At 55.6% G+C, this 22,864-nt stretch overlaps 1 protein-coding gene across 1 annotated transcript; it reads right to left on the bottom strand.

Annotated features, from left to right (window-relative positions):
• Window positions 1–13,503: 13,503 nt before the first annotated feature.
• Window positions 13,504–21,870, bottom strand: PLA2G2F (phospholipase A2 group IIF). Its single transcript, XM_036827828.1, has 6 exons — window positions 21,755–21,870; window positions 21,027–21,079; window positions 17,316–17,465; window positions 16,038–16,152; window positions 15,716–15,725; window positions 13,504–13,680 (listed from the first exon to the last, which is right to left on the bottom strand). The coding sequence occupies exons 1-6, from the start codon at window positions 21,868–21,870 to the stop codon at window positions 13,504–13,506; spliced, it is 621 nt and encodes a 206-aa protein (XP_036683723.1).
• Window positions 21,871–22,864: the final 994 nt, after the last annotated feature.

Below are 22,864 nucleotides of genomic sequence, written 5' to 3'. Positions count from 1 at the left end.
GTGAAGGTGAGAGAGTGGAGATCTGTGAGGATGGAGAGGTTGGCAGGGGCCCCATCATGGCAAGCCTGCTTCGGAGTCCATGGCAAGGACTTGGGATGTCTTCGCCCAAATAGTAGGAAACCACAGCAGGGCTTTCAGCAAGAGAGTGAACCTAATTCAAGTTACACTGAAAGACGATCTCGGACTTCCCTGGTGGCGCAGTGGTTGAGAATCCGCCTGCCAATGCAGCGGACAGGGATTCGAGCCCTGGTCCGGAAAGATCCCACATGCAGCAGAGCAACTAAGCCCGTGCGCCACAACTACTGAGCCTGCGCTCTAGAGCCCGTGAACCACAACTGCTGAGCCTGTGAGCCTAGAGCCCGTGCTCCACAACAAGAGAAGCCACTGCAAGGAGAAGCCCGCTCGCCGCAACTAGAGAAAGCCTGCGTGCAGCAACGAAAACCCAATGCAGCCAAAAATAAATAAAATTTTAAAAAAAATCTTAAAGACAGTCCCTGTTTATTTCCTTCCATTAGGGCAGAATTTCTGGTGATGACAGGGATTGGGATTGTGGCCAAGAAGATGGAGAGAAGAGGGCAGAGTGAATATTCTAAGCATAGAGACATCAATGGAACTTTGGGTGGATGGGCTGTGAAAGTGAAAGGGGGGCAGGGATCAAGGTTGGCTGCTAGTTTTCTGGCTTCAGTGGGAGGTGGTGCCATTTCCCAAGCCGAGAGTGTGGGTGGAGGACCAGCTCAGTGGGCGGGGCGGGGGGGTGCGGAAGGGGAATCTTACATCAAGAGCTTCCTTTGGGGCATCTTACATTGAAGATGCCTGCGACATCCAGGTGAGATGCCAGGTAAGCTGTTGGAAGGAGGAGCTGAGTTCTGAAAAAATAGGTTTCGTGTCCTTGGCCTGGGTGCACTAACCCAGGACCCCTCTGTGCAGCTCACACCTGCTTGTTCTCTTGTTTCCTTCCAGGCTTCTCCCTGGGGCATGTCCAGGTGTGGTGGGGGAATGGCTTGCGGACAAAAGAAAAGAACTCCCAGTTCCTTTCCTTTCTATTTTTAACCCTTGACCCCTTGCAGCGAGCTCCCAGTTCTCCCCGACTTTAGAATCAAACCCTGGGGGTGGATGGAAGCCCCCTGTGACCCTCTGTCTCCCTTCAGTTGAATGCGCCCTTGGTCCTGGTGTCGGCTGCCTCTGTGGGCTAAGGGCCGGCGAGTGTGACACGCAATCTGCTTCAAAGAGAACCTGCCCAAACTTCAAGCAGTTCTTCTCAGCTGGCCCCGCTGCGGCAGGTGCAAACTCCAATGCTAGTGAGGCCGCAGGTCCCTGGTCGGTCTGGTCTGGGATACTCCTTTGTCACTCGGCATCAGAGGGCTGGAGATCAACAGTGGAAAAGACAGGATCCTGGCTTTCTATGGAGGGAGACAGACCACAAACATACACATAAATAAACAGTACATTCCAATCACAGTAAGCGCTAGGAAGCAACAAAACAAGGTGACAGGGTAGAGAGATGTCGCCTACCCCCATCCCAGGAAATTTCCAGGAGGGGAAGGGGCCCAGGATCCGCCTTAAACTCTCCCTCCATCCCCACCTCAAAATCAGGATACAGGGCGGACTTGGGAACCAGACCCACAGCCCAGATCCAGCCAGAGCCAAGCAGGGATCCTGGAAAACAAGGTCTTGGCCACATGCCAAGGACCCGAGACGCACACTTGGACTCTGTTTCTCATTTGCTGGAGTTCTGCCTTCTCCAGAAAACCCCGAGGTAGGAAAAAGTCGATGCCATTTTCACCTCCCAGGAGACAGAGCATGAGAACATCAGCTCCCACGGCTGCCACCTGGATGTCACGCCAGGAAGATAACAAAGAAATGAAGAAAGAGGGCAAGGGAGAGGGAACTGGGGGTATCCAAGATTTCGGTCCACATTTAGAAGCCCCTGGTTATAAGGCGTAAATTCTACTAAATATTAAAGTGATCCAGTCAGGGTGGATGCTGATCTTTCTGATGCCCGGGGGTAGATTGCAAAAATGACCACAACTGTTCTTACCTCTCTGTATCCTCACGTCTCACGATGTAATGCTCAGCTTTTCCCATCAAGCGGTAGACTGTTTTCCCCACCCCTGAATCTGAACTCTGAACTGGCCTTGTGAATTACTGTGGTCAATAGAACATGGTGGAAGTGATGGTCCACCAGTTCGCCAGCAAGGCGTCTGGAGGCCCAACGCACGTCCCCTCTTTCTCGGAAACGCCTGCCACTGCCGTGAGAAGCACCCTGGGCCCACCTGCAGGAGGGCAGGAGCCCACCTGGATCAGGGTCGTCAGGCCAGCTGTCTGGCTGAGGACCTCAGACCTGTGAGAGCACTCAGCAGGGATCAGCAAAGCCAGCTCACAGCTGACCACAGACACCAGAGAACCTCGCTGAGACCCAAACAACCGCCCAGCTGAGCCCCAGCTAAACCACCACCTTGCAGAAGTGCAAGCTAAATAATGGGCCTGTTTAATGTCCTTAAGTTTTGATGTGGTTTGCCATGCGGTGTAACTCACTGATGTCATTGGTCTTCACTACCCGAGGCTCTGGGGTTCTCAGCACTGTGCTGAGCTTGGAGGCCACATGAACAGCGTGGACGTGCCCCTGCCCCTTACCTGACAGGCTTGGGAGGAGAAAGGCCATCCTCACGCAATACTGGAGAACACACAGAGGCTGTAATCACTCAGTCATCCAACAAACGTTCATTGAGCCTCTGCTAGGCGGCAGGCACAGAGCTGGGCAGTAGGGATTCAGAGGCTTAAAGAAAACAAACAGAGAATCAGGTGTAAATATCCTGGGGAGAAAGTTGAGAGCCAGAGCAATTTTTAGAAGTTCAAGTTCAGACACTTACAATCTGGATTGAGTGACGCTGTCATGGGTGTGAAGACAGAAAGGGAAGCCAGAGGTGGGTGGTCAGCAGAGGGTCTGGGAACTAGGGCTCCGAGGCTCTGCCTGGCTCAGCTGGCAGGTCACAGAGGAAACTGGTCTGTTTTCCCACCTGCCCACGTGCTGTATTAATTACTACTGCAGAAGGAAGCCTGGGGTTGATGGGCGTCACGGTTAAGGTTGTATAAGGCGGTAAGGGGAGTGACCATGGAAAGGCAGGCATGGAACCAGGGTGGCAGGGCCCAAGCCAGGCACCTCCCCTCCTTGGGGAATCTGGACCACAACAGAGACCAGCTCAGGACTGGCCAAATGACACAGTGGAGGGAGGGAGGCCAGGGCTGGGCTCAGCGTGGGGGCAGGGATTTCAGTGTGAGATCCAGGCCATGGTCCACTGCCTGGGCCTCCGATTCTAATCTGTAAAATGGGGCCCGTGGTGGTATCGAACTGCTCACGTCGATGCCCTGATTCTGGGAGGACAGGACGGTGGTGGGACTGTGGAGGGATGCCGTTGGCTTTCATTGGGAAAGCCCGCTCTCCTGGAAGGGTGATCATTCATCCCCTCAACAAATCCACATCGAGGGCCTGCTGCAAGCCAGGCCCTGTGCTAAAGCAGAAAAATAAAGCTGCATCCGACTCCAAGTTGCTCTCAGATCAGGCAGAAGACAAGTCAGCGGGTGATTACAAGGCAGGCTGGGAGATGCTGGAATTGGGGTCAGCTCAGGGAGCAATGACCACCATCAGGGCAGGGGGTCAGGCAAGGCTTCCCTGAGGAATGCTGAGGGTCTGACGTCTCACCTGAGAGCTGAAGATGAGGAGGAGTTGGGGTAGCCAAGTGAGGTAGAGGGATGGAAGGTGATTCAACAAACCTGCTCGAAAGCGCCACTGCCACCAGTCTCCCCCCAGATCAGCTGAAGGGCCGTCCTCCATGTTTGCCCCCCCCCAAGCCAAAAACATGCATGTCAAATTCTTTTTCTCATATCCCACATCTAATGTGTTGGCACCTTCAAAATACATTTAGATTCTATATTTATAAAATACTTCAGTAAAATGTACACATTTAAAAAAAGAAAAAGATGAGAGGGGAAAAATGTAGAACCACCCGGACCACCTTCAGGGCTGCCATCTTGGTCTGAACCACCATCGCCTCGTTCCTGGGCTACTGCTTGCCCCTCATCATTCTCTCCACTTCCACCCTCAGCCTCTGCAATCTCTCATCCACCAGCAGCTGGTCAGCAGGGGGCCTGGCTTCTGATCTGTGTCACTCCTCTCCTCACGCCCTCCCCGTCTGCCTCTGAGTAAGAGCCCATGTCCTTCCACAGCCCCGAAACCCCCATGACCATCCCCACGCAGCCTCGCTTCCTATACTCTCCCGCTCACTCCCTCCACCCCAGCCAATGGCCTCCATGCTGTTCTGTTCCTTGAACACGGTGGGCACGCTCCCTCCCGAGGACCCTGCCCACAGTGGCTCCCCCTGCCCAGAAGGGGCATCCCACGTGCCTGACTCCCTACCTCCTTCAGGTCTTTGCTGGAATCTCAGCTTCCTAATAAAGCTTATGTGACCACCCCCTTTAATACTGCCCACCCTCCCCTGGCCTTTCCCATCCCCTTCATCCTGTTCTCTGTTTCCCCATGTATCATAGACTCATGGATACCACTGTTGGTTGTCTGCCTTCCCACTGGAAGATGAGCTCCTGAGGGCAAGGATCTGTGTCCTTTTCTAATCCCTGATGTACATGTTGAATGACGTGAGGTCAATGTGAAGGGATTGCATTAGCTCAGAGTGGGGAGCATGGAATGTGGGAGTAGATTTTCAAGAGAACAGAAGGGACGAGGAAGGCAAGGCCAGGTCACGGAGAGCCTGTGGCCACCCTAAGAAGTCTGGGCTCGATCCTGGGAGCAGCGGGGGTCCCAGCGCTCTGAGCCATCACCACTTTCCACCTGGGAGAACTTGGGCAGCTCAGTGTCCTCAGAGGCAAAACAGACAGACGGGTGGACGGCGGAGACCAGGGCGCGTGATGACTAACATGGGGAGGGCTGTGGCGATCGCGGGGACGCAGTGGTGTCCCTTCCCTTCCGCCTCGGCACTGTTGTAGGAGCGAACGCCCCGACTCAAAGGGGACAGATGTCAAGGGTAGATGCATTTTTGCGACAGCTCTCTGTCTGCACCTTTTCCTCAGCTGCATTTCCTGACGTCTGGGTGAAGCTACCAGGCGGTCAGGGAGGTGGAGTGGTGGGCATGCGCTCCACCAAGGGCGGGCTTTGGGCTCAGTGCCCCACAGGGAAAGGCTGTCAGTGCTTTGGGGTGACTGTGTGCATGGCAGGCAGAGCCATTGTCCCCCATCCCCACTTCCGGGGATCTGCAAAGCTGTGAAAGGCACGGGGATGAGCAGATGTGGGAGTCTGGCATAAAGCAGCAGCGTGGGCACGGCTGGGGGCCTGGAGCGGGGCAGCCGGCCTGGCGGGGAGAGAGGTGACTGGGTCAGCGAGTACAGAGCCTGGGATGGGCCGGGCATTACTGAGCTCATCCGGAAGCGAAGTCACGTCCGGTGGGAGAGCAGAGAGCTGGGACAGGGGGCGAGGCCCAGACCCCGGGACCCTGAGCGGGGAGAAGGGGCATCCAGATGTGCCCCCCAAGCCTTGGTCGCTGCAACACGCAGCCTCCAGGTGCTGAAGCTCACCTCGTCCAGGCACAGCGCCCCCTTTGTGCATAGTATACCCGACCTTCCTCAGGCAGTTGTTGTTAAGACCCCAGTTGACTGGGGCTCAAGGCCACACCGCTAACGCCTAGCAGAGCAGCGACTAGAGCCCAGGCTGACTCTCCTTGCCCAAAGGTTCCCCTCCCCGGGCTCATCTCGGAAGGAATCCAGTCCTGGCGAGACTTGGGGGAGGGGTAATGGGGGAGGCTGCTCCAGGGGGTTAAACACTTGCCCTAGAGGGAGGCCTGGGTTCTGGTTCTGGCCAAGCCACTAAGTCGCTGTGTGGTTTTATTCATTCATTCACCCAGTGCACAAATATCCAGTGTGCCAAGACGGGGTGGGCACTGGGATTCAGTGTGAGTAGGAGGGCGCACCCCTGACACCTAAAGCCCACAGTGGAGCTGAAGACAGACAGGTAACCAGGTGATAACAAGACAGTGAGGGGCAGGGAGCCCAGATGCAGGCATACCTGGGGGGCACCCCATCCAGACCTGCCGGTCAGCAGAGGCTTCCAGACCTGAAGGTTAGGTGGAAGTCAGCCAGGCAAGGCAGCGAGGAGGGAGAGGGCACCAGGCAGAGGGAATGGCCTGAGCAAAGGCCGGGAGGCAGGCAAGGGAGAGAGGCAGCCCATAGCTGAGATGAGTGTGAAGCAGGGGTGGAGCTGAAGGGGGCTGGAAGGAGGCGAGCTAGGAGGCTGGAGAGAAGGAAGCTGGGGTGAGGACCACCTCACATAAGCCCCTTCCTCTTCCTGGGCCCCAGGTTCCTATTTGGGTACATCTGACCCTTCCTGAAGCTTCTTTTCACCCAACTTGTTGATCATCAGTGGGACCTCAGAAATGACTCATTCCCTTTTCACAGATGAAAATGGAGGGTCTGAGCAGGCAGGTGGGGCTGGAATGGGAACCCACGTCTTCTGATTCTAAATTTCTTTTTTTTTTTTGGCTGCGCCGCACGGCATGCAGGATCTTAGTTCTCTGACCAGGGATCGAACCCATGCCCCCTGCAGTGGGAGCACGGAGTCTTCGCCACTGGACCGCCAGGGAAGTCCCAGTTCTAAATTTCTTGTTTCCCATCCCCTTTCTCAAAATGAAGGGGTGGAAGGGATGCTCTCTGAAGCTAAGGCTCTGGAGTCAGGGTTCAAACTCTGCTTCTGTTGCATGACCTTGAGTAACTTACTTGGCTTCTCTGGGCCTCGGTTCCCTCCTTTTATAAACAGAGCTATGAATAGCCCCCACCTCATAGGGCTGCTAGGAGGGTTCAGTGAGATGGCACACACAGAGCTCTGAGCCCGATGCTCAGTATACAGTAAGTGCTTAATAAATCTTGCTCTACTCACAGGGCCCTGACATCCTGAGGTACCAGATGGCTGGCCCAGGAGGCAGGGTGTCTGGCAGGGTTGCAGGGCCACGTGCCCGGACCTTTGTACTGCGCACCCTTGCCTCCTAGTGCCCAACTCTGCTTGTTGTCACAGCGGTGGCATCAGCTGCTTGTCAGAAGCCGCAGCTGGGGAAGCTGACCGCAGTGTTGCCATGACAACCACTGGGGAGGACAGGGCCGCCTCCCTGCGTTCATAGCCGGTCCTGAGCATGAAGAGAGGTGGCTCCCAGGCCCAGCTGAGACCAGGGCCGGGCAGGCACCAGGGGCCTGGCTGTGCAGCTGGGGCACTAAGTTGCCCCCTTCCCTTCTCCTTCTGCCTCTCTCCTTCCCCTCCCCTCCCCTCAACACCCACGTGCAGAGAGCCGGATTTTCTTGGTAAACCACAGCTTTGCTCTGCCCGGTTTCCATTTGGAGGAGAATGTCCCAGGCCATACACTTCCATCAGCATCTTCCTTCCTTCCACCTACTGCCCTTTGCCAACCTGGTCCTGAGGACCTTTGGCCCAACAGGCAGTCAAGGGCCCCAGTCTCCAGCACTGAGTTTCCAGTCTCTGCACCAGGCCCTGTGCTGGGGGCATTCTCCTCCGCGGCCTCATGTAGTCCTCAGACCCAACGACGTGCTCTTCATTATTACACACATTTTACAGAAGGGGGAGATGGAGACTGGGAGGGGTGAGGCAACTAACCCAAGGTCAGTGGGCCCATGAGCGGCAGAGCCAGGGTTGCACCCAGTCTGCTCCTTGTGAGAGGCGGTGTCGATGGCAGTGACAAGGTGGGGGTGACAGTGATGGTTTCCTAGTGCTCTCCTGGGCATTGCCAGCCTGGGGCAGGTTCTCTCCCTTTGGGTTCAGACCCAGAGGGGCAGGAGGTGTGGAGCAAAGCATAGGTGGTGACCTATCATGACCACTAGGTGTCGCCCAAGTTCTAGAAAAGAGTTGACAGCCACTCCCTGGGGGGGTCTGAAGAATGGGGGCAAAGGGCAGTGCTTCTCCGAGAATGGAAGACTGACCTAGGTCTGGGCAGAGATGGTGTTGTAGAAAATCAGAACTGGACAGAAGTTAAAGTGGTAAAAGTAGATTTTATTAACTATTGCAGTGGGGGTAAAGAGACAGTATAGAACTGGGCTCAATTCTTAATAGAACAAAGAAAAATGGGGATTTCTAACTAAGGAGCAGGGTGGGGGTAATCAGTGGCTGGAAAATTGCTAAGAGAGTAGGGGATTCTTGCTAAACTGACCTAACAGGACTCTTGCCGAAGGCAGGTCGTGGTGATCAGATATCACCTGGGGACTGGTGAGAGGTGAGAAATTTGATCAGATATTGAGGAAGGGTGGGGATTCTCCCTAAACTGATATAGCTGGATTCTTGCTGAAACCCAAGAATGATATAAAGATGAACACAGAAGCCCGCAGGTTGAGGCCAAGTTGAGAAAATTCTCAGAGGAGCCTAAAGTTTGGTCAAGGGGAGAGTCTTTGCCAGTCCCTCCTCTGGTTCAGGGAAAGAGGAGATCTTCTTTCTTCTGAACAATATGAGTTCCTTTCTCGATTGGTAATTTTTTGTTCATTAGTGACCAGTGGAACCATCTGTTGAGACTTGGTAGTAAAGGGTATTTTCTGGATGGTGTGAACCATCAAGCATTTAAATGAGGGGGATATCTATGAAAAAAAGAAAAACAAAGATGAATGATCGGAGCAACTAAACCCAGTTTCTGGGTTCAGAGGACAGCCAGTTGAGATTTCTAGATGTTGAGCTTGAAGCATCTGTAGATGGTGAAGTGAGGAGAGTAGTGGCAATCCATCGGTCTTCCTGGTTGCCGTTTGCATCACCTCTGGTGATGGCACCGACATCGGTGTCATGGTCATATTTGTTTCTTGGAGAAGAGCATGGACGCATCCAGCTTCAGCTCATAGGGCTTCTTTAGAAAGTCCCAGTAAGGATCTGGGCAGTTGGGTTTTAGTTCTCAGTGACTCCAAGTCAAGAGGGTGGGAGAAAAATTGGAAACATTCATTTGAAGAGTTGTAGCCTGATTTTGGAGAAAATTAGAAGAATTAACAAAATGTGCAGGATGGCAGGATTCATTCTGGTTTACAGGCAGGTAACAAAGCAGAAAGGAAAATGAAATCTAACCAAGAGGAGAAAAATAGCTCAAAGATAATGAACAGGACTGTAATGTAATAACCCACAAGGCTGTGCTATTGTTTCCCACTGAAAGTGAAAGGTGTTGAATTTTTAAAAATGCACAACGTGAGAGTTGTGAGTTAAGTTTTATTTGGGGCAAAATGAGAACTATAGCATCTCAAATAGCACCGAGGAACTGCTCCAAAGAGGTAAAGGCGGGAGGGGTCAGAATATGTGTGATTTTGGTGCAGTCAGGCACACATTTTGACAAAAGTTGCTATTAGTCAAGAAGGTTGCTGCTAGTCACAAGGGGCCAGATGTCTCTGTTAGTGATTTTAGTGCTTTTCTAGATATGAGAAGATGCAAGAACTTGAGCTCATAAAATCTTCTCCTGAAAATATCTAACTATCTGAAGACCTGTTCTGCCAGTTTTTCCCAGAGCACAGAGTGCCTCATTCCTGATCTCCACCCTTAACTCCTTTCAGGGGGGTGTTGAAGGTCAGAGCCTGCAGTGGCTGGTGACTTCATTCTTATAGAAACAAGAATGGCAAGCGACAACTTTTAGTTGGCAGAGATCCCGGGGTCCAATGATGAATGTGATTCCATCTGAGTCACAACTCCTAGAAAACCAGAGCTGGACAGTAGCTTAAGTGGCCAAAACAGATTTTATTCAAGAACTATTGCAATAGGGGCCAGTATAGAATTGGGCTCATTTCCAAATACCATTTCAAATCCTTGCATGTCTTAAGTGAGGGTTTATAGAAGGGGTTGGGGGGAGGTGGAAAATTGCTAAGAGCTGCGGAATTCTTGCTAAACCGACCTAACGGGATTCTTGCAGAAGGCAGGTGGGGTAATCAGGTATCACCCAGGGGATGGTGGAGGATGAGGAATTTGATCAGATATTGAGGGTGGGTAGGGATTCTCACTAAACTGACGTTGCAGAATTCTTGCTAAAATGGAGCAATAGAAACACAAATGCTGAGACCTAGTTGAGAAAAGATCTCAGAGGAGCCTGACTAAATTTTGGTCAAGGAGAGAGTCTTTGTTAGTGGCAGCCCCCAGACCAGTGGGAAGCAAGTCCAGCCCCCTCCTCGAGCCTCTGCATAAAAGACCTCACTAACTTGAGGAGAGAAAGACCACTCATACTGTAGAAGCAAAGAGCCCTTCTTCAAAAACTGTGACCCCACTCCCCCTCGCCACCTCCAGGGGCATCAAATACACCATCCCATCTCCACACCATCCCCTTGGGGGCCACTTCCAGGATTGGCTGCATCCTTCGTGCTCCCCTGACACCACCTGGCAACCTACGTCAAGGGTATCGGTCCACGTGTCTGCCTCCCCCTCCCAGGCTGTGGGGTCCTGGGGGCAGACGCTGTGTCTGATAAGTGGTGTCTACTCCAAAGCCCAGCCTCATGCCTGGTCCATAGGAGACCATCGGGATAGGTCCGTTGAATGAATGAACCAATGGATGATCATGTCCAGGGGTTTTCAAAATGTTAGCTGAAGACTCTCTTTTCTTCTTACAGTAGCTCATGTGAAGGATCAATATGTAACACAGGAAAAGCACGGCTGCTCATGGAAGAATAAGGTGGGGGGCTCAGACCCCCATCTGCTCAGCCTCCCCTTCCCCAGAGATCACCCCTAGAAGTCCCAGGAAAACCCATGGCTTTGGGGAGCATCTGAAACAGCGGCTCTGGTCTCTCTGCACTTGGGGAAACTGATGCCCATCACACGGAAGAGGCTAAGGCCAGGACCCAGGACCTGGCGCCCTGCTGGACCCTCAGTCACTTGTCCCACTGGCCCCAGCTGCCCAAGTCATCATTAAGAAGGTGCGAAGAGATGACATTAACAGTCAGATGCTGAGGATTCAGATCCCAGCCCCATCACTAATGACCTGTGTGCCTTTGGGCAAGTTACTTACCCTCTCTGGGCCTCAGTTTTTTCAACAGAAAAGGACGGGGTGGAGGGAGAGCATCGTGGAGATGGGTGCCCAGCAAGCACTCAGCCCAGTAGTTGTTACCATTGTCCGAACGCTGGACCACAGCCCCACTTTCCAACCCTCCCAACATTTTTGTCTCTGCTGGAGGAGGGCCTCTTCGCCCAGGCCAGGAGCAGGAAGGGGATAGGCCATGCCAGATGCTGAGTGTCAGGGAACCCGCTTTCCCCTGAGCTGGAGACCCAGGAGGGAGTCACTGTGCTTTTCCCTGGCCAGTGGGTGCCTTGCCAAGGAGGACTCAGCAGTGGGGAGTTGAGGTAGAAGGCCTTTATTAGTTTGAGGAGGGGTGCCACGTCCTGTGGACAATCTCTGGGGGTTGCAGTATCTGGGAAAGTCTGGGGTGAGGCAGGGGGCAAGCAGGACCCCTTAGCAGCAGAATCCCATCCCAACACCTAGACTTTGAGGAGGGGAGGCTGTCTGCACGGGGAGAGGGGCACAGCCAGAAACCCAGGCTCCCACAGGCAAGGCACCCAGGCCTCTGCTGCCCCCGCCCCTGGGGGACTCCGCATCCTGGCTCCATTCCTGCTTGGGGGGCGGGGCTTCAGCTCAGAGTGGATGGGGTCAGCTCAGGAGCAGGTGGGCTCCCGAGGGGATCTCGGTGAGTGGGCAGGTCGGGTCCGGGCACACGGGGGACCACAGCCATCACACCACGGCCAGCAGGACAGCAGGAGGGGAGCAGCAGGAAGGCCTCGCACACACAGTGACAGCTGACCCCAGAGCCCAAGGCAGGTTTCTAGAAGCTGCAGCTTGGCGGGGCTCCGTCCAGCCCTGCCGTCTTTGTTGTAGATGTTCTCCCTACCCCCACGTCCCTCCCCGCCTGTGCTCTTCTTGACGGTCCCATCCCTCCGTGCCAGTGGTCCTCAGCGGCCCCAGGGTGGGCCGAGATCCTTGGTGGATGTTCTCAGTGTCCAGGGGGATCACAGCGCCGCGTCAGTGGCCCTCAGGGTTGACGCTGGACGAAGGCAGAGGGTGGGGCGAGGCAGGGCACGCTGGCTACTTGGAGGCCGCTGACCCTGAGGTCAAGAGGCGAGTTGAGGAAGGACGGGGAAGCTGGGGAAACAACAGTGCTGGGGCGGAGTCAGGAAAGCAGGCCCGCTGAGGCCTGATTTCCCCTTCTGCCCGTGATCCCACAAGCCCCAGCGGGAACCCGGGCCCTAGGGGGGACCCCACCCCCAAGGCTCCTCTGCCTCCTCTTCTCCTGCCAAGACCACTCTGGTTTGGACGTCTGGCCCTCACCTTGTGTCGCCCCTCTCCCACTTTCTCCCCTCCCTTCCCTCTTCACATCCTGCTCCCGCTCTGCTGCCTTCTGGAATCTTCCCCACAGCCTCCTGCCTGGACCTGGTCTCTCCTGCCTTTGTCTCCTCCTCACCGAGGTGGGTCCCAGCTCTCAGCTTCCTCCCCATCGAGAGGGCTTCTGTGGCCAGGCTGCAGCCTTGCCTCTCCTTGCCCAGGGAGAGAGTGTTCTGGTCCCTTCCACCCCCTGGCCTGGTCGCTGCGCGGGGAGAGATGCAGGGGGAGCGCCCGGAGGCCTGGGGCTTGCCCCCTCGCGTGTCTGTCGGGGACCCGGGCGGCCTAGGGGTGGGACGCTCCTCTGAGCAGTTCCACGCTGCAGGGCGGCGGCCAGGGTGTGCCTCTGACACGAATGGGTCGGCAGAGGACCCATTGGAGGGGACACATCTGAGTGTGCTCCCATCTCGGTCCCTGTGCCCCTGGGGGCGGGGCCTGTGGGCTCTGTCGGTGCCCAGGAGCCTGCTCTGAGGCTCTTTGGGTAACTGAGGCCAGACTTCAGGCCTGGGACGTTAGCCCCGTGACCATGCTGTGGTGTCAGGGCTGGGACTCATGTGCTACTTTGACAAAGGCCAGGATGGGGCCACCTGCTCTTTCATGGGGCTCTGGAGGGCTGCAAGGCTCCCAAAGCAGGGATCACCCTGAGTCATCCCGTGGGAGCAGCCAAGGGGCCCCAGAGCCAGGCCTTGTGACCAGCACTCTGTCTGCTTGGGAACCTGGTCCTAGGACATGCCAAGCTCTGGGCCCATGTTGGCTGCTCCAGGTCTGGGTCTCGAAGACTCTGGGCCCCAGCCTTGAGGGACTGGCTGAGGAAGTCAAGCTAGTGCCAGTGAGAGCCCCCCCCCCCAGAGGCCCCCAGTCTTTCGCAGGTCTCGCCTTCCACACTCGGGAGAGACCCCAACAGGGCATACGCCCCCTGCCACGTCCAGGATGAAGCCACACCCAGGTCTGGGCTGGAGGAGCCAGGTGGCCAGGGCCAGGGCCCCGGCCTTTCTGAGTCCTCTGGGGCTGGTCTCGCTGGAGGGCTCCAGGGAGGAGGGCAGCCCAGGGGCCCCTGCCCCGCCCCCACCTCCACCTGCTCCATCTGGCTGGTCCCCAGGGCCGGAACCTCCAACCCTCCTCTCTGTCAGCCCCCAGAGGGCGCTAGGGAGGGGTGGGGGCGTGGCCCGTAGATGCTGCAGTTGGGCGTGGGGCTCCGGCGGTAGATGTTGAGGTAGGTGCCGTGCTCCCCCCTGTATGTCTGCTTCTGGAAGCACAGGACCATGCTCTTGTCACACTTGCACGTCTGCTGGTCACGATCCGCCTATGGGGAGTGGAGCGCACGGACTCTGAGGTCACAGTGGACCCCGGAAGGTGGTCTCGGGCCAGCAGCACCAGCACCGTCAGCGGTCCCACCCCAGGCCTGCAGGCTCCGACGCTCGTGGCCCAGCCTCTGCATTCACAGCCCTCCAGGTGCCCCTGGTGCATGGTAAACAGAGAACCCCTGAAGCCCAACAGGACAACGTCAAGAGGGGGAAACTGAGGCCCAGGAAAGGGTGCGTTTGCCTAAGTCACCCAGCAAACCCAAGGCAGAGCTGGGACGGAAACTCAGGTGTCAGGAACTCACCCCCCAGCCCAGTTACTTTCTACCATCGCAGGCCTCTCTCAAGCACAGAATCACAGCACACCCACCCTGGAGGGAGTTCGTGGTGAGGACGGAGTGAGAAAAACACTTGTAAAGAGCTTAGCTCAGTGCGTCCCAGGGAGCAAATGCTGTGGTTGCTGTTATGGGCCTTCAGAAATCATCTACCCCATAGTTCTCAGCCTTAGGTGCGCATTACAATCCGCTGGAGGGCTCCTGAAAACCAAGGCTGCCCGACCCCACCCGTAGAGCTTCAGATTCAGCAGGTCTGTGCGGGGCCTGATAATTGCGCTTCTAACAAGTGCTGTTGATGCTGCAGGTTCGGGGAACACCTTTCGAGAACCACCCACTAGCCCAATTGTTTGCAAACTTGCAAACTCTCCATCAGCAGAATACCTTCTCTGATGTGAAACTCTTGGCCAAAGACTAATATATCAAACAGCCGAAAGAGGGGACTTCCCTGGGGGTCCAGTGGATAAGACTCCGCGCTCCCAATGCATGGGGGGCCCGGGTTCGATCCCTGGTTGGGGAACTAAGATCCCACATACTGCAACTGAGCCCGAGAGCTGCAACTAAAGGGGCCCGCACGCCGCAGCAAAGACCCAGTGCAGCCAAAATAAAAAAGATAAGAATAAAAAAATATTTTTTTAAACGGCTGAAAGAGAAGCCACTTGAGCTACAAAATACATTAAAGAGCCAGCTGGACCACCAATCCAGGGCTAACCGACTCCCCCATTAGCTCTCACAGCAGTTGACCTGATGGCCCCAGAAATCCCCAGAACCCAGTGTGAAAACCATTGCTTGGGTTAGTCCATTGTCTTGGGGGTTGAAGAGAGAGATTCCTCTCCTCGAACTGCTTAATGAACTCCTCTCTCAAGCCAGACCCTCCACCGCGCATCTGAACAGCAGAATATGAGGACCAGACAGCCCTGGGCTGCCAAGGGTCCCCAGATGTGCCCAGTTCCCCGCCAGACTCTTTCCCAGAGAACAGGAGTCCTGAGTATCTTTGCAAAGCTGGCATTGCTTGTGAGCTTTTAGTGAGGGACGACACACAGCCTGGTTAAGATAAGGAGACAAAGGGAGCCCAGGGCTGCCCACGGGGCTGGGCCAAGGGGCACCTGCTGCCCCAGGATGGGGCACTAGCAGGGGCAGGGCAGGGACACCTGGGCCATCAGCTTGGATGCCGTGCCCCTCAGGTGGGGAATGAGTCCATGGTAAAGGAGGGAACCTGCCAGGCCTGGCTCCAACACCTCGAATCCCTAGAAACCCTGGGTGTCTAGGATGGGGCCACCTCATCTGCTGGGGTCCCAATGACAGAACTAGAAGGGAATGGGTCTGCTCAGATCCAAACCCCTCAGTGTACCCATGGGGAGACTGAGGCCAGGTGGGGAAGGACCCTGCCCAGGGTCATACAGCAAGGAGATGCTGGGAGAACCTGGGTTCCAACCCAGGTCCCCTGACTCCCATGCCAGCCTGACACAAACTCTCAGGATCACCTGAGGATCTGATTAAAAACAGAGTCCTGGACCCCACCCAGACCCGACCCACTGAATCAGGATCACTCCCTAAGCTCTCCGAAGCTTAAGAATCTTGGGGACTGGAGGACCTGGGGGCCAATTCAGGCCTGGGGGCTCCGAGCACATCAGGGAGATGTGCCAGAGCCACAGCCAGGGTTATTAGATTTGGCAAACAAACAAGCAAACGAAAAACAAGGTACCTGGTTAAATCTGAATTTCAGACAATAAATATTTTAGTATAAGTATATCCCAAATATTGCATGGGATATACTTATGCTAATTCTTCATTTTATACTAATACTTATTAATTTTATGCTAACATTTAGTTTTTAGTATAAGTATGTCCCCTGCAATATTTAGGGTATACTTACATGAAAACGTCTTTCATTGTTTATCTGAAATTTGAATTTAACTGGGCATCCTGTGTTTCATCTGGCAGCCCTGCCCACAGCCCTAGCACAGGCTGAGGGGGCTGGCAGTACACACTTTCTTGAGGGGAAGTGGCGATGGTGGGAGAGGGACTCACTGCAGACAATGTTAGTGTTGTTCTCGATAGTGTAGTCGTAGTGGTCCCCATAGGTGTGGCAGCCCAGGTCAAACAGCTTCTGGTAGCAGCAGTCGTGGGCATGGCAGCACCTAGGGGTGGGGAGAGGAGAGCAGACAGGCGTAGCCAGGCTTGGCCCCTCTCCCACCGGCCGTGACACCTATCATGATCATCTGTTCCTGTCCCTCACGAGTCAGACCTTTAGACTGAGGCCCAGAGAGGGCAGTTACTTACCTTAGGTCACACAGCCGGGCAGAACCAGGCCAGTGCCCCGGGTTCTTGTCCGTGATCCCCTCCTTCTGTCCTCCGCCCAGAGCCCTAGCTTTCCCTCCCACCCCCTGGAGCCCTGGCTGCAGCTGCAGGAGGGGTCAGGGTGGGAGGGAGGGGCCTGGGTGTAGTCAAAGTAGGAAGAGACCGGCTAGATGCAGGGGCTATACCTGGCTGTGCACGATGGCCAGGGAGAGACAAAGGCCTGGAGAGGTAAGTGGGGCTTGGGGACGGGGGACAGGAAGCAGATGTGGTGTGGCTGTCCCAGCCCCTCTAGTGGAGGGCAGGCAATTAGTCAACACGCATTTATGAAGCCTCCACTGATACCAGACGTGGAGCTGGCTGCTTCGGGGGGAGCCAGGAGCAGAGGATAAGCCACGGCTTCCGGGAGCTCCCAGCCTGATGGAGGAAGCACTGCCCTGTCCACCAGAGCCTCCAGGCGGAGGGGCCAGTGGCCACAGCCCTTGCCTTTGTCAAGTATAAGCTGTGTGACTATTGCTCTCGTGTGTGTTTGGAGGCAGGTCAAAGGCTCCTTCCGGTGAGAACGGAAGTTCAAATGCCTCCAAGCCCAAGACCTCGGAAAGGGACGATAGAAAGTGTTCAAGATGGGACTTCCCTGGCGGTCCAGTGGTTAGGACTCCGCACTTTCACTGCCGAGAGCCCAGGTTCAATCCCTGGTTGGGGAACTGAGATGCCACAAGCCTCGTGGCCAAAAGAAATTAAAATAAAATAAAATAAAATAATCATGCCAATGATAGAATTTAAAAAAAAAACCCACAATGTTATACACTTTAAAAAAAAAGAAAGAAAAGAAAATATCCAAGATGGTTGAGGAGGACACGGGTCAAAGGTCAGGCTTCTGGCCACTAACTCATCAAACAAGCCTCCTCGTTGGGGGAAGGGGCCTCTCCCACCTCTCAGAGATGGAGACAGTCTGACCTTCACCGTCCCTGCCCGGTTCTAGCAGCCCAGGCTCTCCAGGACCTAACAGTCCGCCTCATCCATGGGCAGGCCGTGCCCCCCCCACCACCCCCTGCAGTAGCAGCCGTAGCCCACGAAGGACAAGATGGCGTTCCTCCCTGTGTTGGCTTCCACCATGGACTTGAGGTTGAGCAGGCTGCTGTGGGCCGCGGGCAGGACTGCGAGAGAACCGAGGGGGTGCTGTGAGTTCCCTGCCCTGTGCGTGGCCTCTCCTGTTTGACTGGCTGTCCTTCCAACACCCCAGGGCTGGGGAAAGGGGAAGGGAGAGAGGGAGCAGGAGAGGGAGGGCAGAGCAGGAGGAGGGTGCAATCTACAAAGCAGCCGGTATGGTGCGTTACACACATCCTTACACTGAGCCCTATGGCCCTGAGAATATAATAATAGTATTTGCCAGGCACTGTCCTATGCCCCTTCCATGCATTAACTCATCAAGTGCTCCCTGCAACCCTACAGAGTGCTGATATTATCCCCATTTTACAGATGAGGAGACCGAGACCCAGAGCATATAGTAACTTCCCCAAGAAGACATTGTTGAAAAGAGGTGAAGCAGAATTTGGACCCAGCCAGTGAGAGCCCAGTGCCTTATACACTCTAAGGGGCTTCACAAATGCCACATGCTCTTCTGAACACTATTCTGGGCCCTTCTGGCTTGGCCTGGCTCCTCTGCTCCCAGCAGGGACTCAGCGTCCCCACATGGCCCTGGGGCCAGTGCATCATTCAATGAACACACACACACACACACACACACACACGTATATATTTCTTCCCCTTTGTCCTTGTCTCACAGGTAGTGCAACAACCTTTCCTATACCAGCAAAATCACAAAATCAGCTTCCCGGCATCCTCAGGCCGCTCACCCCAGGGACATATTCTCCCCTCCCCTGCTTCCCTGCCTCCTGGGCTCCCAGATGTGCTGGCTCACTGCTGAGTCAACATCGAGCCTGGCATTTGGGTCCTTACCTGGGTGAGGCCGCCACCCACACAGGCAGGAGGGCTGCTGTCATCCCATTTTATGGATGAGCAAACTGAGGCTCAGAAAGGTGAAGCTTTGCCCAGGTCATGCAGCCTGGAAGTGGCAGAGCCCAGACCTGAACCCAGGTTTGTGTGCCCCAGAGCTGGGGTGCCTCCCCCACCCGGGCTCCTCCATCTGTGCCCGGGGCTAGGCACCCAGTTCAGCCTAACCCTAACCCTAACCCTAACTCTCTCCACATCCCCCACCCAGCTCCACGGCCTGAGAGAGGAAATGTACTGGGAGAGGGAGGAAGCTAAGCATTTCAGAAACGGAGACTGGATGGAAACCCAAAGGCCGAAATTACTTGTTTCTGGAGACGTGGTTGTCCAACATCACTAGTGATGACAAGGGACTCACCACCTCCACATGCCTCAGTGGGAAGAGCACAGACTTTGGAGTCAGACAGAGGCAGGCCCAGAACTAAAGCTCCCTGGGGCTCTGTTTTCCCATCTGCAAAATGGAAATAACAATCCCAGCCTCCAGAGATCGGGCAGGCCCGCGCCCAGCTCGGAGCCTGGCACGCACCAGACCCTCGTTCCCCCCATGGTGCCCCCTCTCAGGGCTTGTTGGGACCCTGGGCCAGGCCTGCCCTCCCGGTCAGAGAGCTGATTTTAGGAATCCTGCTCCACCTGTGTCTTCCTGTCTATTGGCTCCGGGATTTTCGTCATTACAGAGAATAAATAGCACACAAGAGAGGAAACAAAGAAGGAGTGGGGAGAAATGACAGACAATTTTAAGAGGATGGTTTAGAGCCTGTAAATGGCTATGTTAGGTCCGGGGCAGGGAGAGAGGGGCCCCTGCATCCTGTAGGCCTGTCTCTGACTTGGCCGCGTTGGCTGTTGAAGAGACTGGAAGAGGGGGGCCAAGAGGGGTCCCCGGGAATGTTAGCTCTCCCCCCACCCTTTCTGCCTTGCAGGGCTCTTGCTGCTGGAGTCAAATGTGTGCCAAGCAGCCTGGGGGTCAGACAGACCCAGATCTGCAAACAGGTCTCTCCATTAGTGCTGTGCGGCCAGAGGCAGGTTGCCTAAATTCTTTGACTTCGATTCCCAAATCTGAGAGCAGCCAAGAAGGTCATTCCCCTGCAGGGCACCGGCCGCATCGCCCGCTGTGAGGTCCTGGCCTCCTCACCCCCACCCCCACTCCCACGCCCACATCCTGGAGGTGTTACCCCTGGTAGGGGGCAGCTTCCATCCCCAGGGCCCCCAGCCATCAGCTCCCGCCTAAAACTCACCCATCCGCACACAGGACGGACACACACTCACACTCTAACACACACACAGACGTAAACCTACAATCACCCACCGCACACTCTCCTCCACACACCACACAAGTGTACACACGCACGCAGACACACGCCCACCCATACTTCCTGTGCTCACACACACCTCACACATAGACGCACACTCTCGTACTCGCCAACCTCACACACGCATACATACACACACTCACTTTGGAGTCAGACAGAGGCAGGCCCAGAACTAAAGCTCCCTGGGCCTCTGTTTTCCCATTGGCAAAATGGGAATAACAATCCCAGCCTCCAGAGATCGGGCAGGCCCATGCCCAGCTCGGGGCCTGGCACGCACCAGACCCTCGCTCCCCCCATGGTGCCCCCTCCCAGGATTTGTTGGGCCCCTGGGCCAGGCCTGCCCTTCCCCTATACCTCCCACACTCATACAGTCTCACAAGCAGACCCACACTCACCTCCCACGCCTGTACACATGCACACGCACCTCCCACTCTCACACACACACAGCACCCAGAGTGGCCACGTGCACATTCCACTCCAAGCAGAAAGAACAAAACCTGCATTCACTCAGGCTGCAGCCTCTGTCCCAGGCCCCTGGGCCGGGCTGAACTCAAGGGGTTATGTTCTAAATAACAAGTCACTTCGCCTGAATTCAACCAACTGTTTCTCACGTCTGGCCACATTTAACCTTATTTCGTTTCTGATATTTTCGTCCTTTGTCTCAAACCTGGCTGGGTTCAGGGAATGCTGAACAGGTGGACAGAAAGCCAGTGGGACACTCAGCCCATCTTCCACCTACACAGGGCAACTGCCACCAGGACGCCGGCCTGTGTGTCAGGAGCCTCGGCTGTCGGGGGGGTGGGGCCCCCCAGGAAGAAGAAGGAAGAAGGCCCCCAGACCTGCTCCATGTCTTCCGGTACATCTCACACCCAGACCTGCTACACACCTGCCGTGTGCAGATGTGTACAGCCTACTTTCATATACACGCTCTAGAGACACACACGCCAGTGTGAACACCCACTTACACATCATCCTGATATGTGTTACACACATAGACATCACCACGTGCTCGGACACACCCACACACACATAGATACATGTAGCTATCCGCGCGCAAGCTCACTAGCTGTGCATGTACACACGTACACAAACACGTTTTCCTATGTACACAAGCACCCCGGTGTCCCTAAGTGCCCTGACGCCAAGCCACCACCACCACTTTATGATGCTTGCTCAGCTGTGGGCCCTGCACCCTTGAGGCTCGTAAATAACTGACCCGGGTATGTTTACAGGTGCCTGGAGGGGTAAAGAGCCCCAAAGAGGGATGAAGCCAGGCAGGGGCAGAGCCAGGAAGCAGAGACCCAATGGCAGGCCTGAGGTCCTGTGGCCCGTGGGTGAGTCACAGCAGAAAGGCTGGGGGTGTTGGGGGAGAAGGAGGAGTTTCCCAGCGCCTTCACTCACCACTGCTGGCCAGGATGGCGATGGTGATGAACTTCTTCATCCCCAGGTAAGACCTGAGAGAGGAAGAAACCCTGGTCTTGAGTCCGTCCCTTCCCCCTGCCTGCGGTTCCTGGCCTGCGGCTCCCTCCTGGGCCTCGTTACAGGTGCGGTCAACGCCGTATCTTGATGCCCCATTTCCTGCTGCCCTTGCCTTGCGATTAGCTCCTCCAGGAAGATCTGAGCACCTCCCACTTGCCTGCACCTCCTGGAGGGACAGCCCCCACGATGGCAGAGCCCAGGGGCACCAGGAGCCTCCTTCCCTCCCACTCTGAGCAGGAATCAGCTTCCAAGACAGGGAGCTCCTGTCTCATGGAGTTGGACCCTGTCACAGATCAGAACCAACCCCCTTCCATATGCACACCAGGGAGTCACGTGACCCAACCTGCTGGCTGGCTCTTGCGCCCGGAGCCAAGAGACCTGGGTCCCTGGGTTCTAGCTGCAGCTCTACTTCCAAAATGCTGTGTGATCATCCATAGATCCCTTAGTCTCTCTGGGCCTCAAGTGCCTATAAGGATTAGCTAGATGATCCCAAAGGCCCTTGTAGTGCTTAAAATGCAATGACATATCTCAGCCACCATCAGAGACTCAGAGCTCTGCTTTCTGAAGAAATGGATTCTAGGAGCCCGTTCCCCACCCTCATCCCTGCTCCTCTCCAAGGAGGGCTCCATCCCAGGGAAGCAGGCATGTACCTGGAGTTTCTCAAAGGAGAAGAGGCCCTGAGGCTCGGGCCCCTCCACCCAGAGGGATGTCTAACCAGCCCCTTCTTCCTGAACTCTTTGGGGTTGGCCTGAGCCCCATCTGCCATGTTGTGGGTTCTGGGGGGCCAGTAACATAGGGCTCTCAAGGAGAGCCGCGATCCGCCCCAAAGTCTAGGGAGCAGGCCCCAGCTTCTCGCTGTCGCAGTGGCAGAGTAGTGCCGGGGCAATGCCCCAGGGCAGGAGGCAGGTGACACATGGTCTAGAAAAAGGAGGCTCCACCTCCCCCCACGGCCCTGCCCACAGCTGCCTGGTAACTCCCACTCCAGGGTGCTCGGGCCTGCGGGGCATGGGGGTTGATGCACCTGAAGAGGAGGTGGCCCTTCCCCAGGCATCTGAAAGGAAATTAGCCCAAAGTTCTCTCTCTTCCCATCCGAAAGGGGTGAAAAAATTATCCAGTGACACTTGTTAAAGCACAGCAAGGCAGACTAATTATTCAAGGGGGCCATTGGATAGTGTAGGGACTGCTATGATGGGACCTTGTGGTGAGGGAAAGAGATTGTATTCAACTCCAAACAGAACAAAGATAAGTGGGAATTTGTAGCCAAGGCACAGCATGGGGGTCAGAGGATGGGAAATTCTAAGAGGAAACATCAGGGGCGGGGGGATTCTGGCTAAACCCACCTAACAGGATTCTTGCTGAAGGCAGGCAGGGTGATCAGACATCACCTGGGGGTGGTGGGGGGGGGGGGTGAGGAACCCCATCAGATATCAAGGATGAGGGATCCTGGCTGAAGTGACTTAGCAGGTGTCACGCTAAAACTGGACAATGCCTAGATGGACACGGAAGCCCAGAAGTTGAGGCCTAGGAGGAGGAGAAGAGTTCAGGGCGACGAAGCAAGTTTGGGTCAAGGAGAGGCTCTGCCCGGAAGGCCCTCCGTGTGGATATGCGCGCATCTGTAAGCCATCCCTTCACATCTGGAAGGGCTTTAGTCCAGAATCTGCAGAGAACTGCCTACCCACATCTGCAAGCTGCTGGTGCCCACCTCTGGCTAAGACTGGAGGGGCACGGGCACACGCATCCAGCAGGAAGCCCCCAGCTCA

This window comes from Balaenoptera musculus, chromosome 1, assembly GCF_009873245.2.
Source record: "Balaenoptera musculus isolate JJ_BM4_2016_0621 chromosome 1, mBalMus1.pri.v3, whole genome shotgun sequence".
Classification (NCBI taxonomy): domain Eukaryota; kingdom Metazoa; phylum Chordata; class Mammalia; order Artiodactyla; family Balaenopteridae; genus Balaenoptera; species Balaenoptera musculus.
The sequence above is the reverse complement of the archived record's forward strand: the minus strand, read 5'-3'. Positions and strand labels throughout refer to the sequence as shown.